Source organism: Salvia hispanica, unplaced genomic scaffold (assembly GCF_023119035.1).
Source record: "Salvia hispanica cultivar TCC Black 2014 unplaced genomic scaffold, UniMelb_Shisp_WGS_1.0 HiC_scaffold_287, whole genome shotgun sequence".
Classification (NCBI taxonomy): domain Eukaryota; kingdom Viridiplantae; phylum Streptophyta; class Magnoliopsida; order Lamiales; family Lamiaceae; genus Salvia; species Salvia hispanica.
The window spans coordinates 39,874-60,768 of NW_025952011.1; the positions used below are offsets into that span (position 1 = coordinate 39,874).

Genomic DNA, 20,895 nt, shown 5'->3' on the forward strand with positions numbered 1-20,895 from the left:
TCATTCATTGTATGCTGCCGTTTTAAGCACAGCACAGCCTGCTGTGTTTTTTAACACAGCAGGGATCCCTCCCACTACTGAGGTGCAACGGAGGCGCGACTCAGAGGGGTGGACGAGAGAGAGGCGAGCTCTCGGCCTAGCCGAGGCCCTTGGGCGCGAGGCGCGGCTCGCCATTGCAAGGGCCGAGAGCCGCGACCCTCATCATTTCCGATTTTCTTTTTAGAAAATTGTTTATAAATATTATTTTCTTCCATTGTTTTTATCATTCTCAATTTTAAACCCTAAATTTCGTTGTATAATTTTAACCTATCTATAATACGACGAAAATTTGGTTTCAAGTCACTCATTTTTAAAGTATGCATTTTTTTAAATTATTATAGGCATATAATTTTTGTTCTAGTAATATTAAAATATAACAAAAAATGTATGAAAATAATTTTAATTTTTAAATATAACAAAAACTGGTGGCCCGAACTTCGGGCCACCATTGTAGTAGCCAAATTTTCATGGGCATGCCCAAAAAATGGTGGCTATGCCCAAGAGGGTCACCACTGTGGATGCCCTTTATCATCAAGTCTTCTTTGGCCCCGCTGGAAGGGGCTTAGACATGGCCAAACCAAACCGGACCGCTGGTTAACCGCCGGTTTCTAACCGGCGGTTCGGAACCGGAACCGGACGCCGGTTCCGGTTCGAAATCCGGTTACACGGTTTTTACGGTTCGGTTACGGTTCAAGAAATATGCAACCGGAACCGGCGGTTAACCGCCGGTTCGGAACCGCCGGTTAACCGGAAAAAATAGCCGTTCGCCGATAGGTTCGTAGGGTTGCAGGGGGTAGGTCTGAAAAAGCACGGTTAACCGCCGGTTTGTGTCGGAAACCGGCGGTTTGTGTCAGAAAACCGGCGGTTCCTGACACAAAACCGCCGGTTCCCGCCGGTTCAGGCGTAGGGTTCAGGCGTAGGGTCTAGGGTTCAGGCGTAGGGTCTGAAAAGGTGTCGGAAACCGCCGGTTTTCTGACCGAAAACCGGCGGTTTCCGACCGTTTCAAATTTTGAATTTCAAATTTTTTTTTTTTTTTTTTTTTTTTTTAAATATCAGATTTTCCCCCCATTTTTATCTATAAATACCCCCTTCTTCATCACTTCTACTCACCCCATTCTTGTGTTAACAAGGATTTCTCTCTCAATCTCCAATTCTCTATTCTCTACCTCATTCTCTCAATTTGCTCTCTACTTGTTTACTTAAGTTGTTCATCAATTTTCATAATTTGCACTTCATATTAGTTACAACTTACAACTTGTTCAACTACATTACTATAAAAAAAAATATGTCTTCTTCTCGTGGTGGTGGTGACCGTGATCGACGGGGCAAAGGAATTGCAGAAGATCAATCTACCCGTCCGAGAAAATCACGACGACCTACTCGTCGAGAAATTTTGGAGGAGGTTTCCCATGCTGAGGCTGTTCGCTTACAAGTAAGTTATAAAATATTTTGCATATTATTTTTTTTATACATAAAGTCATAACTTAATAAGTTTGAGTTCATGATTTTTCTATGTTCATCATCTTCTAAATTCTAATTCGTACATACTACGTATACTATTTGTAGATGGAAGAAGATCGTCGTGCAGCTGCAGCCATTGCACTATCCCAATTGGGTGGTCATGGCGCGGTTGGCGCCGAATCCGATGCTGATAATTACATCTCGGTCGATGATTACGATATTGATGATGTTAATGTTAATCTGAACGATGATAATGAGGACAGTGACGGTGGTGACCACGAAAATGAGGAAATGCCCCCCCCTTCACAAGACGGCCGCGGAGAAAAAACTAAATATAAATCTGATATATTTGTGAAACATTTCAAAAAGGTCCCAATAGTTTCTTCCGCTAATGAAGTGCCGGTATTTTTATGGCATATTGTAACTACTGCACCAAAAAATACAAATTCAAGAAGTCCGGGGGATATGGCTCTCTCATCCGTCACATGACGACAATTCATCCCGAACTATATGGACATAGTGCTAGCCAAACCCAACTCAACTTCCAAAGTGCGAGTGCCCATGGCTCCGCCTCCGGTTCGTCTCAAACAGGTACGCCGTCCTCCGCTCTTTTAAGATATGATCATAAGCATACTACTGATGTTATGGCTAAATTTGCTGCCATGCATCATCTTCCTTTTAATGTTTATGATAATCAAGATTACGAAGATTCGATGAAAGAGTGTTATAATTTGAACTCAAAAAGACTACCTAGAACTAGTATTCAACGATCTACCAAAAATCAATATAATGAAATGAAAAAAGATTTATCACGATATTTGAGTAACTTGGGACACAAAGTGAATATTTGCTCTGATGTATGGACTGACGCTTTCCAAAAGCATGCATACATGGGAATTACGGTTCACTTTATGGACAATAGTTGGTCTTTGAACAAACGTTTAATTGCTTTTAGAGATTTTCCTACACCACACACTGCAAATGCAATTGCTTTTTTAATTATTCAAGTTTTGAATGAATATCAATTATGCAATAAGGTGTTTTCTATTGCTTTTGATAATGCAACTGCTAATACTGCAAGTATTAGCGACTTGATTGATGCGTGCTCTCCGATTATCGATGGTAAGTATTTTCATCAAAGATGTGTATGTCATATTTTGAACTTATGTGTACAAGATGCGCTTTCTTTATGGCAAAAGCATGTTGATCCTATTAGAAATGCAGTTAGAGCGATCCATTTCAAGCTTGGCAAGGCTTGGAAAAAATATTGCCGTAACAGGAACATCAGGTATACAACTTTTATAATGGATGTGTCTACTAGATGGAACTCTACATATGATTGCCTCAATTCTACTTTGGAGCATAGAGATGCTTTGTGCGATTTTTTTAGAACTAATCCCTATGGTGATATAGTTCTTACGCCTAATTGTTGGGACCAAAGCATGAGTTTATGTCAATTGTTCAAAGCTTTCAAAAGTGCTACCGTTGAATTATCGGGTGTTTACTATTGCACATCTGTTCGTGTGTTAGAGCATTGCATGTATATAGCACTTGGTTTTAAAACATGCATGAAAAATGCTAGATCTCGTGAGTTAATGTGTGTTTTATTTTATACTGTGTTTTTAATTGCTAAGTGCTTGGATCCGAAATGGAAATTAGCTGGCACAACTAAGATCTTAGATTTCTATTATCAAAATTTGCGTTCTATTGATCTTAGTCCACTTCAAAATTTGTCTTTTGATGATAATGAAACCTCGAGAGTTTTTGAACTAACCATTCCTGATAGATCACTTGTTCAAGCTCAATTTGAAAGTAGTTTGCGTACTCTCTTTGCCGAATATGAAGAAAAGTATAACCGTACCCACCAAATTCATCCACGTACACAACATGCTCCTCAACCGCAGCAATACGGCGGTTTTGGTTTTGCTTATGATGACCCCGATGCTCAATCACAATTAGCCGACTTATACGGCTACGGCACAAGCTCAAGTTCAAGGTCCACCTCGTGAAGAGAGTGAGGAAACCTTCACCGACACCGAGGATGAAGGTGGAGAATGAAGGCCAACCGTCGTCAACCGCCAACCAACAAGGTAAGCAAGGTAAGAGAACTACGTGGACTTTGATTCCTCAATGCAATTGAGCATTAAGGATACGTAGGCACCTCAACTTAAATTTTAAATTTAAGTTGAGCTCAAGTCCTTTTCCTTTTATTTCTTTTTTTTTCTAATTGTTTCAACTTTACTTTTAATATATTTTTTTTAAATTGTAATTTTGTATTTAAATTTTAAATTCAAGTGTATAGTTGTAGTATTGTTGTATTTTGTAACTTGTAATTGTAATATTGTATTGTAGAAATTTACATTCAAAGTTTCAAATCAATAAAATTGCAATTATTTATCGTTATCGATTCTCTTTGGATTTTACTATAGAATTGCAATAAAAGTTATAACTCTAAGATTTAAAAAAAAAAAAAAAAAAAAAAAAATCGAACCGGAACCGAAAAACCGGCGGTTAGTAACCGAACCGGACCGGTTAGTAACCGGCGGTTAAACCGGAACCGGATAACCGGTATCCGGGCCGGTTACGGTTCATGATTTTGACGAACCGGAACCGCCGGTTTTCGAACCGTGGCCACCACTAGCTATGACTCTATAGAAATATTAGAGGATAAGAAAAAAATATTAATCTTATTTAAAAAAATTCAAGTTCTCACAAAGTATCAACAACATTGTTGATGCCTATCTATGAACAAGTGGTATTATAGGAGTGAACAAATTAAATGAAGTTAAATCACTTGATAATCATATTTAAAAATAGTCAAAGAAGTGTCTATGACTGTACCTGCTACAGTTGTTGATCAGTTTTCTGGTGATGTATTATTACTCATTGCTGACATAAAATCCTCCTACGACAAGAAGATAACATGATCATTTTCCTATTTTTCTCTCTTGCCACATGCTCAAATTTATTCCAAAAAGCCAGCCAGATTCAAGAATCTCTACAAAGATTCATTGTAGGCAGCGTTGAAGCAACATATGAATTATGATTTGCCGACGCGTTGAAATTATTCTTCAAGAGAAGAATGAGAGTGTCCTGGACCAATGATGTGAATGAAATGGCATAAATAGAATTAACTTCAGCATCAGTTTCAAGAGTGTATGAATCAGCTTTAACCACTTCTTGAATGATGCTCACTTTCTTCCTCACTCTCCTTATCTTCCTCGACATCAACACGTAATACGTCATACCACTTAGAACTCCAGCAGTGGTGATTGCCCCTATTACAAATGACAAGGATTGCAGCCCATCAAGGTTGCTTAGGGCATCCGCAGCGCGGCTCGATGTCGTCTCTATCTCGTCTCGCCGAGACGAGACGGCAACGAGATCACGTTGCAACCTCCTGTTGGGACTACCGCAGCGGAGATACGGAAACCAAACAGGTCCTAGAACGGATCTATTTAAGTGATTATGCATTCGACTCCAATTTCATGCAATTAACATAGATCTATAGATATAACATCAAATAAACACATAATCATGCATATTCGATGTAAATTCGATTGTTACCTCATAATGATCCATCATAGGATCGAAGTTGCTAGCTGCACCACCCGGAGATCCTTGGTTTATCGACCGTGAATCTTCCAACCTATTCCCTAGTCCTTGATTCTCCATCCGTGTGGGCGGATCTTAGATAATCAATAATAGTCTTGAAGAGGTCTAGGAAAACCCAATCACAAACTCAATATTGTCTTGATCTAATCCTATGAATTAGGATAGAACAAGTACAAAACAAAAACCATAATTCTCCCACGTGCCAAGGCACGAAAACCGAGGCATGGAGAGAGAGAGAGAGAGTCAGCGACGGCTACTAGGGTTTAGGGGGAGGAGTGTTGTGTTGAATGGTGTGCTAGGGTTTCCACATCTCATCACTATTTATAATGGACTTGTTGGGCTAAGTTGGGGATCCATGGAATGACTTAAGTGTTGGGCTCACCCATTAGATAAATTACTAATTAAATCAAATGACCCATGATTTAATATATTATCAATGGAATATTATTTTATTCCACTAAAGAATAATATTGCACTCCCACTTAAATCACCAAATTACAAATAACTTGGGTCCATTTTATTTTATAATATTTCCCGCGTTTAAGATTATCTTGATCCACCAATTTAATTATTTTGTCTGCTATGTGACTAGAATTAAATTAATTCTCCAAAGAGTTTTTCTAGTTTGAAACTTTATTTATTATTCGTGGAATAAATTCCAACTGCGCAGTTTTCTGAATAATAAATTCCTCTTTCAAACACCTCATTGGGGATCACCCTTTTAGGGATTTAATCATACCACACTGGGCACGCGAATTCTATGAAATAATATTCCAATACCTTCATGTTATTCAATTACTACCACCCAAGATATCATGAACTTGAGTTACGTACAAAGTTGCGTTTGATTGAATAAACAATATTGATATTAATATCACAGACTAGAAAATACTAAAACTTTCTGAAATATATTCTTTCAGTAGATAGCAATAAAGAATACATTTCGGATTAGATCCTTTCAGTGCTTTACCACACCGGTGTTACTAATCTCTTCTTAGGTAAGAGAGAATTATCACAAACACCGCAACCGTACCAATAGGTAGCCAAAGCCTATCTAGGTTGTGAATACGTTTTTCTTCTTACTAGATCTGGCCAAGTCCCCTACTGGAAAACTCATGAAGAGATTCATCGAATTTCCCTACTTGACCTTCTTAGTAAAAAGCCTTAGACTTGTTTATTATATTTCAATAATAAACCATTATATTATATTATATATTCTCATAAATAGGTAAACAAGTGGACGTGACGTTTCTCGTATATATGCACAAGCTGACTGTACAAAGGCATGTACGCTCGAAGCATCTTTTAGTATACAAACCCCAACACCTCCATCTCGTCCCGACGAGACGGGACATCCCGTCGAGCGTCGCGCGCGGAAGAGGCCGGCCTCGAGCTGGCTCGCCACGTGGCGCACACTGGCGCGCGGCGTGACACCCACTCGCCAGCACGCGAGTGAGCGTCGTAATAATGACGTCATAATTCGTTTTTCTTTTTAATTTGATTTTTCGAAAAAAAAATTAAAAAACGGTAATATGACCGTTCAACGGTCGATTTTTAATATTTTTATTTTATTTTTTATTCTATAAATACTCTTCTCATTCTCCATTTTACACACAAACACACATCTATTCTTCTTTCATCTCTCTTTCTTTCCTCTCCAATCATTTCTATAAATCATTCCTTTATTTTTTTTCTTCTCCCAAATTTAATCCATTCATGGATCCATTTGAGCAAATGCGTCGAATAATGGAAGAATCGCTAGAAGAAGATCGACGTAGGGAGGAGGAAGCCGCCGCGCTTCCTCAAAGGCGACCCCAGACTTACATCCATCGTAACCGGGAGGAAGCCGCCGCAAGGTTGGAACGTGATTACTTCAGTCACGAACCCGGTATGGAGATATCTACTTCCGTCACCATTTCCGTATGTCACGCGCGCTATTTTTGCATATCGCGAATACATTGGCGGCACGGGAAGAGTACTTCAGAGAAGTTGGTTCGACGCCGTTGGCCGTTGCCCCAGCCACACGACGCTCCGTAAATGTAACCGCAGCCGATCCGTCACCCTGCTACATCGGACAAACGGCGGATTCGCTCGACGAATACCTGCACGACCGGAAGACTTTGTTTGCTGAAATTCTCAAGCAAAGGCGTCCGAGCAGCCTTCACCGACGAATTTCTCTGAAGAAGCCAACCACCACAAATTGCCAGTTTCTCGCTCCAACTTCACGAACAAGCACACGGGTTCCCCGGGATGCTCGGAGTATCGATTGCATGCATCGACAATGGAAGAATTGCCCTGTGGCGTGGAGGGGGTCATACACGAGTGGCCACAAAGGCACCCACCCCACCATTATATTCGAGGCCGTCGCCGACTACCGGCTATGGATTTGACATGCGTATTTCGGGGTCCCCGGCTCGAACAATGACGTTAACATGCTCAACAATTCTGACCTCTTCAGCGAAGTTCTGAATGGTAAAGCACCGGCCATCAACTTCATCGCTAACAATCGCCAGTATAAAATGGGGTACTATCTTGCCGATGACATCTATCTCGTGGCCAACCTTCGTGAAGACGTTCAATAGTGCCTCGCGAACGAAAAACATGTGCTCTTTTTGGCGCAAAAGCAAGAGGCTGCTCGCAAAGGATGTGGAGTGAGCGTTCGGGGTTCTCCAAGCTCGATTTAACATTATCTAAGTCCCGGCTCGTACGTGGTTTATGGATAATATGGTCGACATCATGTATACTTGCATAATCTTGCACAACATGATTGTCGTCGACGAAGGACCTGAGGCGGGAAATTAGTTCGACCCTGAAACCCCGGGAAGCTCAACCGCAAGTAGTCCGCCTCGAAGGGGAGTGCATCCGTCTTTGCAGGAGCGGTTGTGTATTCGGGTAAGGACACGTGATTCTACCGCCCACGCCCAACTCCAAGAGGATCTAATGGAGCACATTTGGGCAAAATTTGGCAACCGTTAGATGATCGTCACTAGAGAACTCCTTTTTCTGCTTCTTTGTCTCCATTTTTTTTTTATTTGAATTTAAGTGTGCAATTTGTAATTTCTAGTTTTTTAAATTATGTCTTGTTTTTTATTTTTTTAGGTTTTTAAATTGTAATTTGATTTTATTTAATGAAGTGTGTTTTTATTAATTGAATTTGTTGGAAATAAAAATAAAAAATGAAATTGAATGAATTAGTTAAGGGATGAGATGATTAAGAGATGGAGGAATGCATGTGTTGTCTCTTAATGTTAAGAGATGGACTGAAAAGTACAGTGGTGTCCATGAATAGTGAAAAGATGAAACGGTTAAAAGACATGGATGCGAATGGCCTTACCAACAGTGATGTAAGATGAGGAGATTAAATTAAGCCACTGCGGTGCAAACTGCGGCCAACCACATTAGCTTATTAGTCAAAATTAGCCACAACCCGTCTCTGTCTCTCGGATTTTATCTCATCCGCAATTAGTCAAAAATATGCTTTACACGTAACAAGCTCTGAGAACTAGTAAATCATCAGAAATCTCAAATACATGAGGGAAAAGCAAAAAGGCCATATAATATTCCGATTCTTGAAAATCAAATTCTCACGTGGATGACTTGGAAAAACGAAATATATTTCTGCTGTAATATTCCCCATTGTTCATTTGTTCTTCTTTGCATGAGTTTTTCCTTTGATTATTATAGCTTGAATACACCATGGACTTCCTCCGTCCCTCTGTAGCGAGTAATATTCATTTTTAGTAAAAAGCACTAGCTTTTCTTCTCTCTTACTTTACTCTCTTTTACTTTATTCTCTCTTCATCTCTCTACCTTTTTCCTTTTCTACTTTATCCTTCATTTACTTAACTCACTTTTAACACAATTTCTTAAATACTGTGCTAAAAAGAAACGACTCTATTACATAGGAATGGAAGGAGTACATTGTTTTCTTTATCTCGAAACAAAACAACACTGACGTAACAAGGTTTTTCGAAATTTGTATTGAAGTAATAGAAACAGTAATATAACAAAATATATTACTCCACCACAGATTAGAATTAGATGAATTGAGGTTTAAGAAATAATAACATGATAAAAGTTACTCATAGAATTGGATTCCTATGGTAGAGTAGTATTAGTACTCCAAACTTTCCCAGTATTGGCGACATATATAACAAAAAAGATTACCAGAATTAGATTCATAAAGTGGGACAATAACTTTATATTAGAGTATTAGAATGATAACACAACAAAATTGTGATATTCTATTAGTAGTATAAAACCCTTTACCTTTAAATAGATAAAAAGCCGAATTTTGAATTATCCTCGCACAATTGAAATTTGATGTGAATTTCTAATAGGAGTAGTTTTTCCTTTTTACTGATAGTTCATTACTAATTAATGCTAATTGCATCATTCATCAATGAAAATGTCTAAACTTTTCAGCCACTAAAGAATAGTTCGAGGTCTTAAATTCTTATGTTTTTTTTTTTATTTTCAACAAGAACAAAAAAATTCTAGTTGTAAGATTATTGCAATCATTTTAAAAATTATACTAACAATTAAAAAGGATAATTTTCGTTAGCTGCTAATCAATGATAATCAATCCATCATTATAAGATAATTTTTTATTTTAATTATTAGTATAAGAAAATTTTTACAAAGTGAAAATATAGTATTTCTGTTTTGAAATTCATAAAATTCATCAGAAATCAACATAAAATTATAAGTTTAATACTACTCCACTAGCAATTATCAAAACACACAAATTTCATTAAATATAACTTATTAATCGACAGTTGAAATAGAGAAAATGTCGAAATTGGGCAAATGTGAGTTTTAAAGTATTTGAACAATCTGGAATGGGAAATCATCATGGGCGTCACTCACTCTCCGGCCACCGCAAGAACAATCATCCTCCGCCGTTTAATTACGGCTCAAATCCAGCTCCCACAACCATCGTGAATCCGAATATGGGTCTGCGTCTGCCCTACGGCCACGTCGACTCCAGCCTGCGGGCGCTGGCTGGACAGGCCGAGGGCTTCGGCCGTTTCGCCGTCGGCGGCCTAAACGGCGCCGTTTACCGCGTCACCACCCTCGCTGGTATGAAATTTTCACAACTTCTCTGTCCCCCTTTTAACATATACTACTCGTTTTGATGAAAATGATTTTAGATGGTAGTGTAGTCAGTGTTGAGACGAATTTATGTGGATTGAGCTGATCACGAAATTAGAATCCCTAAGTCTTCTCTTGCTGCTTTTTATTCTGTTTTGCATTCTACTGGGATTCTTGCAAATGCTAGTTTTATGGTGAATTCTGGCAGTCTTTATTCTGGTAACTAGAACCTCGATTGATGGATGCTCAAAATTGATTTTCAAACAGGATTAATCTTTTTTAGGTTTAGATTAAGTTGATGAAACTGTCACTTATCAGCCAGATGTCCCCTTTGTCTGTTACAAGCAATATTTGTCTACTTCTTCATTTCCTGTGAGGTAAAATGTAGCTATAAGCATCTCTTGGAGTTAGTCACTTCTGTTTGAAGCAAGCAGAGAGGCCCTGCCTAACTTGTGCATGTCTTCCGACAGCTGCGAATGTACTAATAACTGATGTTGTAACATGTATCCTTAGAAAGTTTAGCTTTTGTACATAAAGACAGACATGGATACAACTAAGGAAGCCAGAAAAGGCTTGATTTTTTATGAAACTAAGTAAACTACCTTCACATGAATCACCTAATGCTAATAGTGATGAATGGGATAGTTTCTGCTCTAGTTTCCAATGGATTTGTTAAGTCCATTGCAAGGATAGACTTGCAAATGTTTTATTCTTGAGGGACTTCTCTGCAATTAATTCTAGAGCTGGTTAAAGTTGTTAAAGAGAGAAATGCAGCAGTTTCTGCTACTTGACTTTGTTGACAGGGAAGATTCAAGAGAGAGATACCAGATAGAGAGTTCATATTCAAACTTCAAGCTAGAGAATCTTGAGAGTTCACTTAATCATTCATCTATTGTAACATTGTATCAAATCTTGTATGGACGTTTGATTTCGAATAAAGGATTTTGGTTTCTGTCCATGGATGTAGATCATCTTGATCAAACCACGTAAAATCATTGTATCATTCTGTGTTGGTTTTATTTCGTTGATCGTCTAACATCCATTTTTCCTTATTCTCACCATTTGCTGGTAGTGATTTTGTGTCTTGTCATAAGTTTCATTTTCTATGGATTTCTTCTTTGGAGAATTGATGTTATGTCTTCGTTGAAGAATTAATACTGGTGTATGCATATGGGAAGCATTACTATTGTGCCATCATCATTGTTATGTTGTACGCTGAAAAGTGAGCAAGCTAGAAACTGATTCTTTTGTAAAATTTCTCATGGTATGCAATTGGCCAATCCTCTTTTATGCATATTGCAGATGATGGACCAGGTTCACTACGTGATGGATGCCGTAAAAAAGAGCCTTTATGGATCATCTTTGAAGTTTCGGGAACCATTGAACTCTCGTCTTATTGTAGTGTGTCCTCTTATAAAACTGTTGATGGCCGTGGTCAAAGAGTTAAACTAACTGGGAAAGGCTTGAGGTTGAAGGACTGTGAACATGTAATCATCTGTAATCTACTATTTGAAGGGGGTAGGGGGCATGATGTTGATGGGATTCAGATAAAACCTAATTCAAAGCATATCTGGATAGATCGTTGCAGTCTCAGTGATTATGATGATGGACTGATTGATATCACTCGACAAAGCACAGATATTACTGTTTCTAGGTCTGCTATGTCTTTCAAATAAATGTTCTTGATTATTTCTTGTGTCTGGATATCCTTGACCTTCTTAAAATTGTGTGCAGGTGTTACTTTACAAATCATGACAAAACAATGCTCATTGGTGCCGATCCATCTCACACGGATGACAGATGCATACGTGTTACCATTCACCATTGCTTCTTCGATGGGACGCGACAGCGGCAGCCGCGTGTCAGATTTGGGAAAGTACATTTATATAATAATTATACCAGAAACTGGGGAATTTATGCTGTTTGTGCCAGTGTAGAGTCACAGGTAATACGTCTGGTTTCTGGTTGCGTGGAATGTGCATTGCTTCAATAAAAGCTTTATTTTCTTTGCATTTGTCTAAGATGGTCACTTTCTCCACATATAGGTCTACTCCCAATGCAACTTTTACGAGGCCGGCCAACAAAACAAGGTGGCCTTTAAATATTACACTGAGAAGGTATAATGTGTTTTCTATGTACTCGCACTTGATTATTGCATTGTTTGCTTTCTGTTACTCTAATATATTACTACATCACCTAAATCAAAATGCACAAATTATATACTGGAAATCCTGAGTTCCACATATTTTTGAGAAAAAACGAGTTGAACCTTGGCCATTTTCATGGTTTGTTCATCAATATGTAGGAGAATGACTTGCAGCTCTGAGATGTACTTAATCATTTTTGATAATATGTAGGAGTACTAAAATTTCTCTCTTTTCCTTTGTTAACACCATTTTACTGATTCCGTATAGCTTTTTTGATTTGTTATTATTACTTTGGAGAATATTGTTTCCATTTTCTATTTCTTAGCTTCATAGACGAACACATTATGAACAAATCAGAATATGACTCCTAAATTTGCAAAATAATGTCATTTGGAACAAATCATACTATCAGACTTTGCCTTCTCCTAGTACATATAATGGCATGCCTTTTGCCTTCAAGTTTTATTTGCTTTACATGATTAATTTTGGAAGAGTAGCTCTTGCAAATGGTGACAAAGGCCAGGTTTCAACTTTTTCATTTCTTTGTTTGTGCACCTAGATTTATTAAACTTGCTATATCCTCATATGACTATGGTTACAAGATTAGGATGCCGACTTTGACATTTTGTCTTGGATACTGGTAATTTATATTCTCCAATAGCAATTTTTCTCTACGTTCTACTTTTTCCTATTAGATGAAATGCATTGGGATCAACAAAATAAATGAGTTGTTTATGATGAGTAAGTAAACAAGACAACATGTTATTTTGGTTTAAAAAATACTTTTTCAATGAAATTGAAATGCTTCCTCTATCTGGTGTGAAATAAGCTAATAGCATACTGTCTGGATGAATGTGACTGCATATCGCTTCACTATGCTTGAGAATTTTCAAAATGTGGAATATGACTGATGGTGATTAGGTTAGTGGTAAATATGACTTCAGACTTTCTATCCCAAAGTATGAACCTCTTTTAGATATGTCCCACACTCGGGTGAATAACACATTAATACCCAAAATTGTCTTCGTCTCCAAATCTAGGACGGACCTACTTTCCCGTACCCAACAATCATGGCCTCAAAAATTGTGTAAAACTGCAAATGCCTTTCATTGAGTACAATTTCCACAGATTTCCAGTTTCCAACATGGCTTTTTGGTACCGAAAAAGTGAGTTCGTCCTAGACTTGAAAACAAGCCAATTTATTGGGTACTAATCTATCATTATAAGTATGGGATATTGTGGAAAAGCTTGGTTTAGAAAGTGACATTTACACTTAGGCATGTCAAATAACTTAATAGAAGTCTTCAACACTGTAGGCAGCTGACAAGAACGTGGAATGCACTGGCTGCATCAGATCCGAAGGTGATATATTCATTGGAAGAACTCCGCCGGGTTTGACACCCCTCCCAACTGAGACCTGCGTTTTCCATCCTTCCGAGTTCTATGATTCATGGACAGTGGAACCACCAACCGACGAACTGAAACATTTTCTTCAACACTGCACGGGATGGCAAGGTACTGCTCGCCCTGCTGATCTTCCAACCTCTTGATCCCGCTTACTACGCGTATGCTGCATTTTCTCGTGGCGTGACATTATGTAGTAGTAGGCCCTACTTGTTGCTAAACTCAATGTGCCCTGTCGAGACTTCTCTTCCTGTGGTCCTTTGAACGTCTCGTTCCCATTCTTGTTCTCAATAACGCAGTGCGAATGTGAACACTGATCTCACTATCTCATTGTGGCGTTCTTGCATTGAAATTTGGCAGTCTTGGTTGTTGTTGACTTGTGAAGTAAACTGGGTAGTTGGATTATATAATGTAGTATATATACATCCCAATTATAACATAATGTACTCTGACTGGAATATGACTTCTCTAAAATAAATTAAATGATGCAATGAATTCAGCCTCAGAAAAATTAAATGTTGATGGACTTTTCAAGAGATATTTAGTTATGATTTTCCTTTGGAGCAAGTAGTGCAGGGAGTAACTGGGGGAGATTTAGTTATGCCTGTTTTGTTGAAACATTCTTGAAGACGCTATTTGTCTATATAAAAAATTTTGATTTTATTGTCAATGGCAAGTTCATATAACTATAGTCTATACATTTAAAAGTAATGAGTTAGATTGACCTTATTTATTATCTTAGACTGGATGATATAATGGTGCCGTTGCATGGAAATGATTGGGATTTGTATGCTCGTCCCAAGTCTATTAGTTGTATCGTATTTCAAGCGAATAGAGATAATTGTCATTTAAATCATGATGTTCGATTTAATTTGCAATTTGAACTCGGCTTTTTAGAAGAAGCAAACAAGTGTCCATCTTTCAATCTTATGTAAATAAATTTGCCAAATTCTTTTTTAATCCATTCAAGCACTTGAATTGAGGAAATAAAGGCCAATTTAAGATTCATTGTCTAAACTTGTTGGCCTTAGCTAGTGCAAAACATTAATTTCATGACTTAAAAGGCTAGTCTCCTTGAATTTGACCAAGCTTGGCATTTGATCAGGCTAATCAATGGCTTGTCTTGAAAGATATTTTTGAAGATTGAGTCATTGAGAGTCATTTGAAAGGTATACCAAGATTGAGTGCCTTCTATGCTAAATTTGTGTCTAAATTCGAGATTTTAATTTTGGATCTACCGATAATTATTTTTTGGCCAATCAATAAAAACTTGTGTAAGTTGACAAAGTGGTCAAACTTTTGAACTTAAACCAAATCAATAACTCCAATGCGTGAATATTTCTACCAATAGACACTTTGTATGATTTATTTATTTTAATTTAATATATTACGAATGCAACGGGGAAAACAGTAGTTCCAATACGTGAATATCTCTTACCTGTTAAATTTCTACTGTTCTTAAATTTATTTTTGGAACGTGCCAGTTTCATACCATTAGAAATATCAATAGATATAATGTATGGATAGAAAAAATGTCAAAGTATATTAATGAAATGGACTATTATAATAATTGTTTACGAACGGATTATAAGCAAAATTCATGCACATATATCCAAAAAAATAAATTAAAATCCAATAATTAACTAAGGAAAAGGAAAACTATTAATGCGGAAATTACAGATTTAAAATTAATTCTCAATTAAATTATTTCAACCACAAAAATGATGTATTGTTGAGGCGTCTTATATGACTTTAGATTCATCTAATAATTAAACAATAGTCTTATGGAAGTTTGTATAATTGTTTGACAATGATAAGGGAATTGTGGGGACGTGATCAAATGCAAACTCTAAATATTGTACAAACTCCAAACTATGATCTTTACCGTTGAACAATGTCAACAGATGATAAAATAATATTAATAGAAAATGTCAAATAGTTTCAATGGTTGATATTATGTTGAAATTGTGTTGATATTTTTTGTTGTTGTTATTTTGTCATCTGTTGGCATTTTTTAGTGGCTCAGGTCATGGAGTTTGTCCAATATTTATAATTTTCATTTTATCACTATCCGAATATAGTATAGCACTAAATCAAAAGGTAAACGTCAGTAATTAAAAATCCGTATTAAACATAATGATGAATTTTGAATGAAATGGATGTAAAGCAACCGTTGTTTGAGTTAGACCGGCAACCATATATGTGAAGGAGAAGAAGCTTCACGTGAATTATTCCAACATTCGTTAACCACTTTTTCAATATTCTGACCATCATACAAAATCTCTGCCGCAATAGTATTTTCAAACTCGCCATTTTTATAACACAACATATTTGTCCCATTTTTGTGGCTCTCTCAATCACTACAAACTAACTTTTCTTACTTTTTTTTCGAGATATCTTATGTTTCTAGTATTCATACTCGCGCGTGAGCCTTGAAAAAATATCCCTTTCTAGAAGCAGCTATTTTTTGAACTTCTCTTGTTGAAATGAGAAACGTGATTTCGATTATTTATCGACCCATAGCATTAATAATATCCTAACTCATCACCCCTTCACTTATTTATATATGAATCCCATTTTTTTTATTCATTTCTTATTTCAACTTAAATCTAATAAACTTATATAGAAAGAACTGAAAATTTTCTCTGAATTTCGAAATCAAGTATCCCAATTATTGCAACTCCTTTATATTCAAATCTAATATTGTTATATGTAGATTTGATTAGATTTATTAAATTCGCACATGCATAACTCAGTCTTTCACAGCTCCTTTTGAATTGAAAGAGATGGATATATCATATACTCCACTTAACTTAAAAAATATCACTGTGAATATCAAAATCCGATCAACACCAAATATACTTGAATAAAAATTCACTTGAAATGTACTAACATCAATGTCTATATGCTCATATACAGTATAGCATTATGTGCCGAGAGGATATATTCATCTCTACGGCTACAAAATCTAATTTATCTTTTCTCAGCGAGATCTCGGGCGCCGAGAATCAGAAGGCGACGACTCAAATGACGATGAACTCCCTGCCCCAAAAAACAAATCGGAGAGACGGTGCCCTACATCCTCAGGGGCATATCTGACCACCGACGCCGAATATCTCTCCCCCGCTATTTTCTCGCGGTTCGCGTTGAAAAACTCGCGATACAATCCCACCATCTTTCTCGCGATCGAGACTTTTATGTGGTCGCGGAGCTTCTGATCGTGTACGACGCAGAGCGCCTGCTTCCTGTGCGCCTGATCGAACTCCAAATTGAACTTCCTAAAAGTCTCGGCGACCTTCTCCGGAGCCACGGCCGTCGGATCCGTCGGGAGCGAGTCGATGACGTGGCCCCATCCCAGCCGTTGGTAATTCGCCGCGAACTGCTTCACATTTCCTTCGTGCTTCGTCAGCCATTCGTCGCCGAGGAGATACTTCAGATTCGAGGTCTGCACCTTTACGACGACGTATTGGAGGTTGTTGGCGAGGAATAGGTACGCCAGCGCCGCGTCTTTGTAGTACTTCGCTTTCGTGTCGAGCTTGCAGAGAAGGACGAGGATCAGCCACGCCATTTTCACGGTTATCACCGGTGCCGGCGATTCCTCAGAGTCGGAGAAGCCGAAGTAAGTTTCTGGCAGATTTTTCTTCGGAGACGGAGGAGAATCGCCTAGGATATCCGCTAGGACGTTGCTGTAATCGGCGAGGTTGGAGAGGTAATCCATCGCCTCGATCGTCAGGAAGTGAATTCCGGCGCCGGCGACCGGAGATTTCCAGGAGTCCTTCTGGATCACCGCCTCGAACTCGTTCAGTGCGGCGCGGACGAACTCGCCGAGTTTGACGAGCGACGCCAGCGCCTGCGATTTGATCGCGGCGGTCGAATCGAACGAGAAGATCGACTCGATCTCCGGCCAGTGGTTGGCGATTCCGGTATACATATCGAGTATTCGAAAAACTTTCTCCGGCGATTTTTTGCTGTGCTTCGCCACATTTTCCGGAAATGCGAAGAGGAGCACGGCGCCTTCCTTGGCGATTTCATGGAAGCACGATTCTCTGGTGGAATCCGAAGAGGCGAAGACCTCATCGCAGAGAATTCTCTCGCCGTTGAAGAGCGTCTGCACGGCGGTGCGCACCGCGCTCATCCAGCTCTTAATCCTCATATCGAGAACCTCCCAATCCATTTTATGAATCTGCGAGGAACTCAATTTCTCGACGCCGAGCTTGTAGATGCCTTCGTCGACGATCGATTTCCGTATAATTTTGTAAATCTTCAAGCACTCCTTCGCGTAGCCGGACGAGATCATACATTCGGCGATCAATCTCAAATCCGACATCGCCGCCATGGAAGCATCCTCAACCTCAGCAATCGATCCATCCGCAGCTTCTTCGCCTTCCGCTTCGGCTTCTTCATCGTCTTCGTCGTCGTTGTAAGAAGAGCTGGATGCGATTGACGTGCGCGAGGACCGAGTGGAGACGGACTCGGGGTCGAGGTGAGCCCGGTTCATGGAGAGGATCTGGTAGAACTCCTTCTGCAGGCGCTTCATCGCGATCTGCATCAAATTCTGCGCGCGAACTAGCTTTTCCGAGCTCGAATTCTCCATGACGAGGAAGTGCATGGCCCTCTGCAAATTATAGACGGTTTTGATGAAATCCTTAGCCTCGCGGCGGTTCTCGTAGAAGAGGGAGGTAACTCGGGCGAAGGTGGTGGTTTCGGGGTTCCATTTATTGATAACCGGCTCGGCCAGATCGAGCGTCCGGTCCATCACCGAGTCGGAGAAACTCGGCCGCGAAGGCGAGAAGCCGAACCGCGACGGAGAAGGGGAGTGGGAGAATGTGGAGGAGGAAGAAGGATGTTTAGGGGAAAAGCATAAACTCCTCATTCCTTTTCTTGGCATATCTCCAATTGTTTTTTATATATTTAGTCGATAAGTGTTGAACTAAAATTTGGAAGTGAAGCGTTGTAGCTTCACACATGACATATTTATAAGCGCGGGCGGGGTTGAAAAATGTATGGACTTTTTGCAGTGAAAAAGCGTTCGATTGTGGTGAGGTAAGAGGGAGACACGTGGCGGAACTATACGATTTGGGTAAATGTTCGCGTTTGACGGTTGTTTCCTACCTCGCAAATCTGTTATTGTTTCGTAGAAATCAGGGATTTAAATTAGTTGATTTCATTTTCTAATCACACTTAGTGGCTACTTACGTGGAAAATCAGAATATATTCGTAAATTAATTGTGAGTCCACCCGCTGCTCCAACATTATGCATACTAAATTTAATATTCCCTCCGTTCCATGCTACTTCACGCACTTGTTTTTTTAAGTCATTTTGAAAAAATTGTACCCCCTTCATCCCATTTAAGAGTCTCATTTGAGTTTAATATAAATTTTAAAAAATGTACAGAAAAGTTGGTAAAAAAAATAGTGTCATATGAGTTATACTTTTATACTAGTACTTAGTTTTATAATAAAATGTGAATGCAAAAAAGTTAGTGGAATGTGAGGCCTATTAACATGTATGAAATATTTCAATCAGGACTCCTAAAACGAGACGAATGGGGTAATAAATAGGAGTAAAAAAATAATAAGAGAGTGAATACTGTAGAGATGACTATATACAAAGTAGCATCGAACGGGAGAGTAGTAAGTTCGAAAAAAAAATAGAGTCAGCCGAAAATTGGATTATCACTTTTACTCTTCGTAAGTAAAAGAAAGTTGAAAAGATTAGGTTGTTTTTATTATGGCACAATACAAATACTTGGTTCCAACATTTTAAAATCAATTTCACTGCAGCATCTCACAAAATCGAATGAAATATAACCAAAGTGTATACTTAGGTGGTAAATATATATAGTCATATAGGACTACTGTAACGTGTGTCGAAAAAACTATTGAAATTGTGTGTGTAGTGTGTGCTTAATTATGAACGTGTGTTGAAAAATAAAAGAGATTGTGTTTCCAAATTATCATTGCCTTCCCTATCAAGGCATGTCATATATGATATTCTATGAATAATTGTCCAGAAAATAAAGAAGCCGGATTTATATAATTAAGAAAACAGGTTTGAAAAGTTTTATATTAATTTTTCAATAACTCGGAGTACTAGTACTTTTCAAAAATAAATACTTTGCCGATAAGATATATGAACATTAGGATTGGTTTTAGATTATAATCCAGGTCTAGTCAAGTTCCTAAGGTCCTCTTAGTGTTGGAAATTGGAAGGAATAAACGTATTGTGATAATATGCATGACCTATTTAGGTGATACGTAAGCACACATCTACATATTTAGAAAAACAACTTTTCTTTTAACAAGCATGGGATCGGCTTTCATATTCGATTTCACCGCCAAATATGACTTTGTCAGTTTGTAATTAAAAAAAAAGTGTTATATCAAATTAAAGATAATTTTATTGGGATTCTAACGAAATTTCAATTGCATATGTTCCGATGATGTTCGAATGATGAAATTTGATAATTTTATTTCAGTTTTCACATATGTTGATAAATAGATTTTATTAATAAATGCATTAAACAATCTCAATATAATGCATGTACAATATCAATAAAATTGAGTTGATATTTTCTAGTACTTGTGTTGAGATTCTCATATCACTGTGTTGATATTTGTAATACACTATGTAGAAATTAAAAAAAAACCACGAAAATTATAATATGTTAACTAAATGACGATCTTACCCCTTTGTTGATATTTTGTTTACTATTTATTGAAATTCTTGAGGTTTAATCTCATCCATTCATTTTAAAATCTAATGGTGTAGATTTGGTCTTAATTTTGGATTATGATGATATAAGTAATATAAGAGGACCCTGAAAATGATGGTCCTAATGTAACCTTAGAAATTGATGGGAATCAAACAAATGAATTATTGTTCTACTCTCTCCGACCATGAAATATTGTTCAAGTTTAATTCGGTACGGTTTTAAGAAATGTGAAGAAAAATGAGTTGAAAAAGTTAATGGAATAACAGTCCCACGTTAATATATTAGTTTTATAATAGAATGTGAGTGTAAAGAGTTAGTAAAAAATGGAGACCATTCATCAAAAATAGTGGATAATTTTTCACGGACAAACCAAAATGATAAAACTGGACAACATTTCGCAGAGGGAGTAACTTCTAAGT

General features: G+C 37.9%; 2 protein-coding genes across 2 annotated transcripts; one reads left to right on the forward strand and one right to left on the reverse strand.

Moving 5' to 3' along the window:
- The first annotated feature begins 9,917 nt into the window (after nucleotides 1–9,917).
- On the forward strand, nucleotides 9,918–14,136 carry LOC125198819 (probable pectate lyase 4). The gene is made up of 5 exons (XM_048097080.1): nucleotides 9,918–10,197; nucleotides 11,512–11,863; nucleotides 11,944–12,154; nucleotides 12,255–12,326; nucleotides 13,673–14,136. The coding sequence occupies exons 1-5, from the start codon at nucleotides 9,957–9,959 to the stop codon at nucleotides 13,904–13,906; spliced, it is 1,110 nt and encodes a 369-aa protein (XP_047953037.1). The 5' UTR covers nucleotides 9,918–9,956; the 3' UTR covers nucleotides 13,907–14,136.
- Nucleotides 14,137–16,568: 2,432 nt separating this feature from the next.
- LOC125198820 (exocyst complex component EXO70H1-like) lies at nucleotides 16,569–18,682 on the reverse strand. The gene has a single exon (XM_048097081.1). It carries the CDS (start codon nucleotides 18,646–18,648, stop codon nucleotides 16,744–16,746), a length of 1,905 nt encoding a protein of 634 aa, XP_047953038.1. The 5' UTR covers nucleotides 18,649–18,682; the 3' UTR covers nucleotides 16,569–16,743.
- Between the last annotated feature and the right edge of the window lie 2,213 nt (nucleotides 18,683–20,895).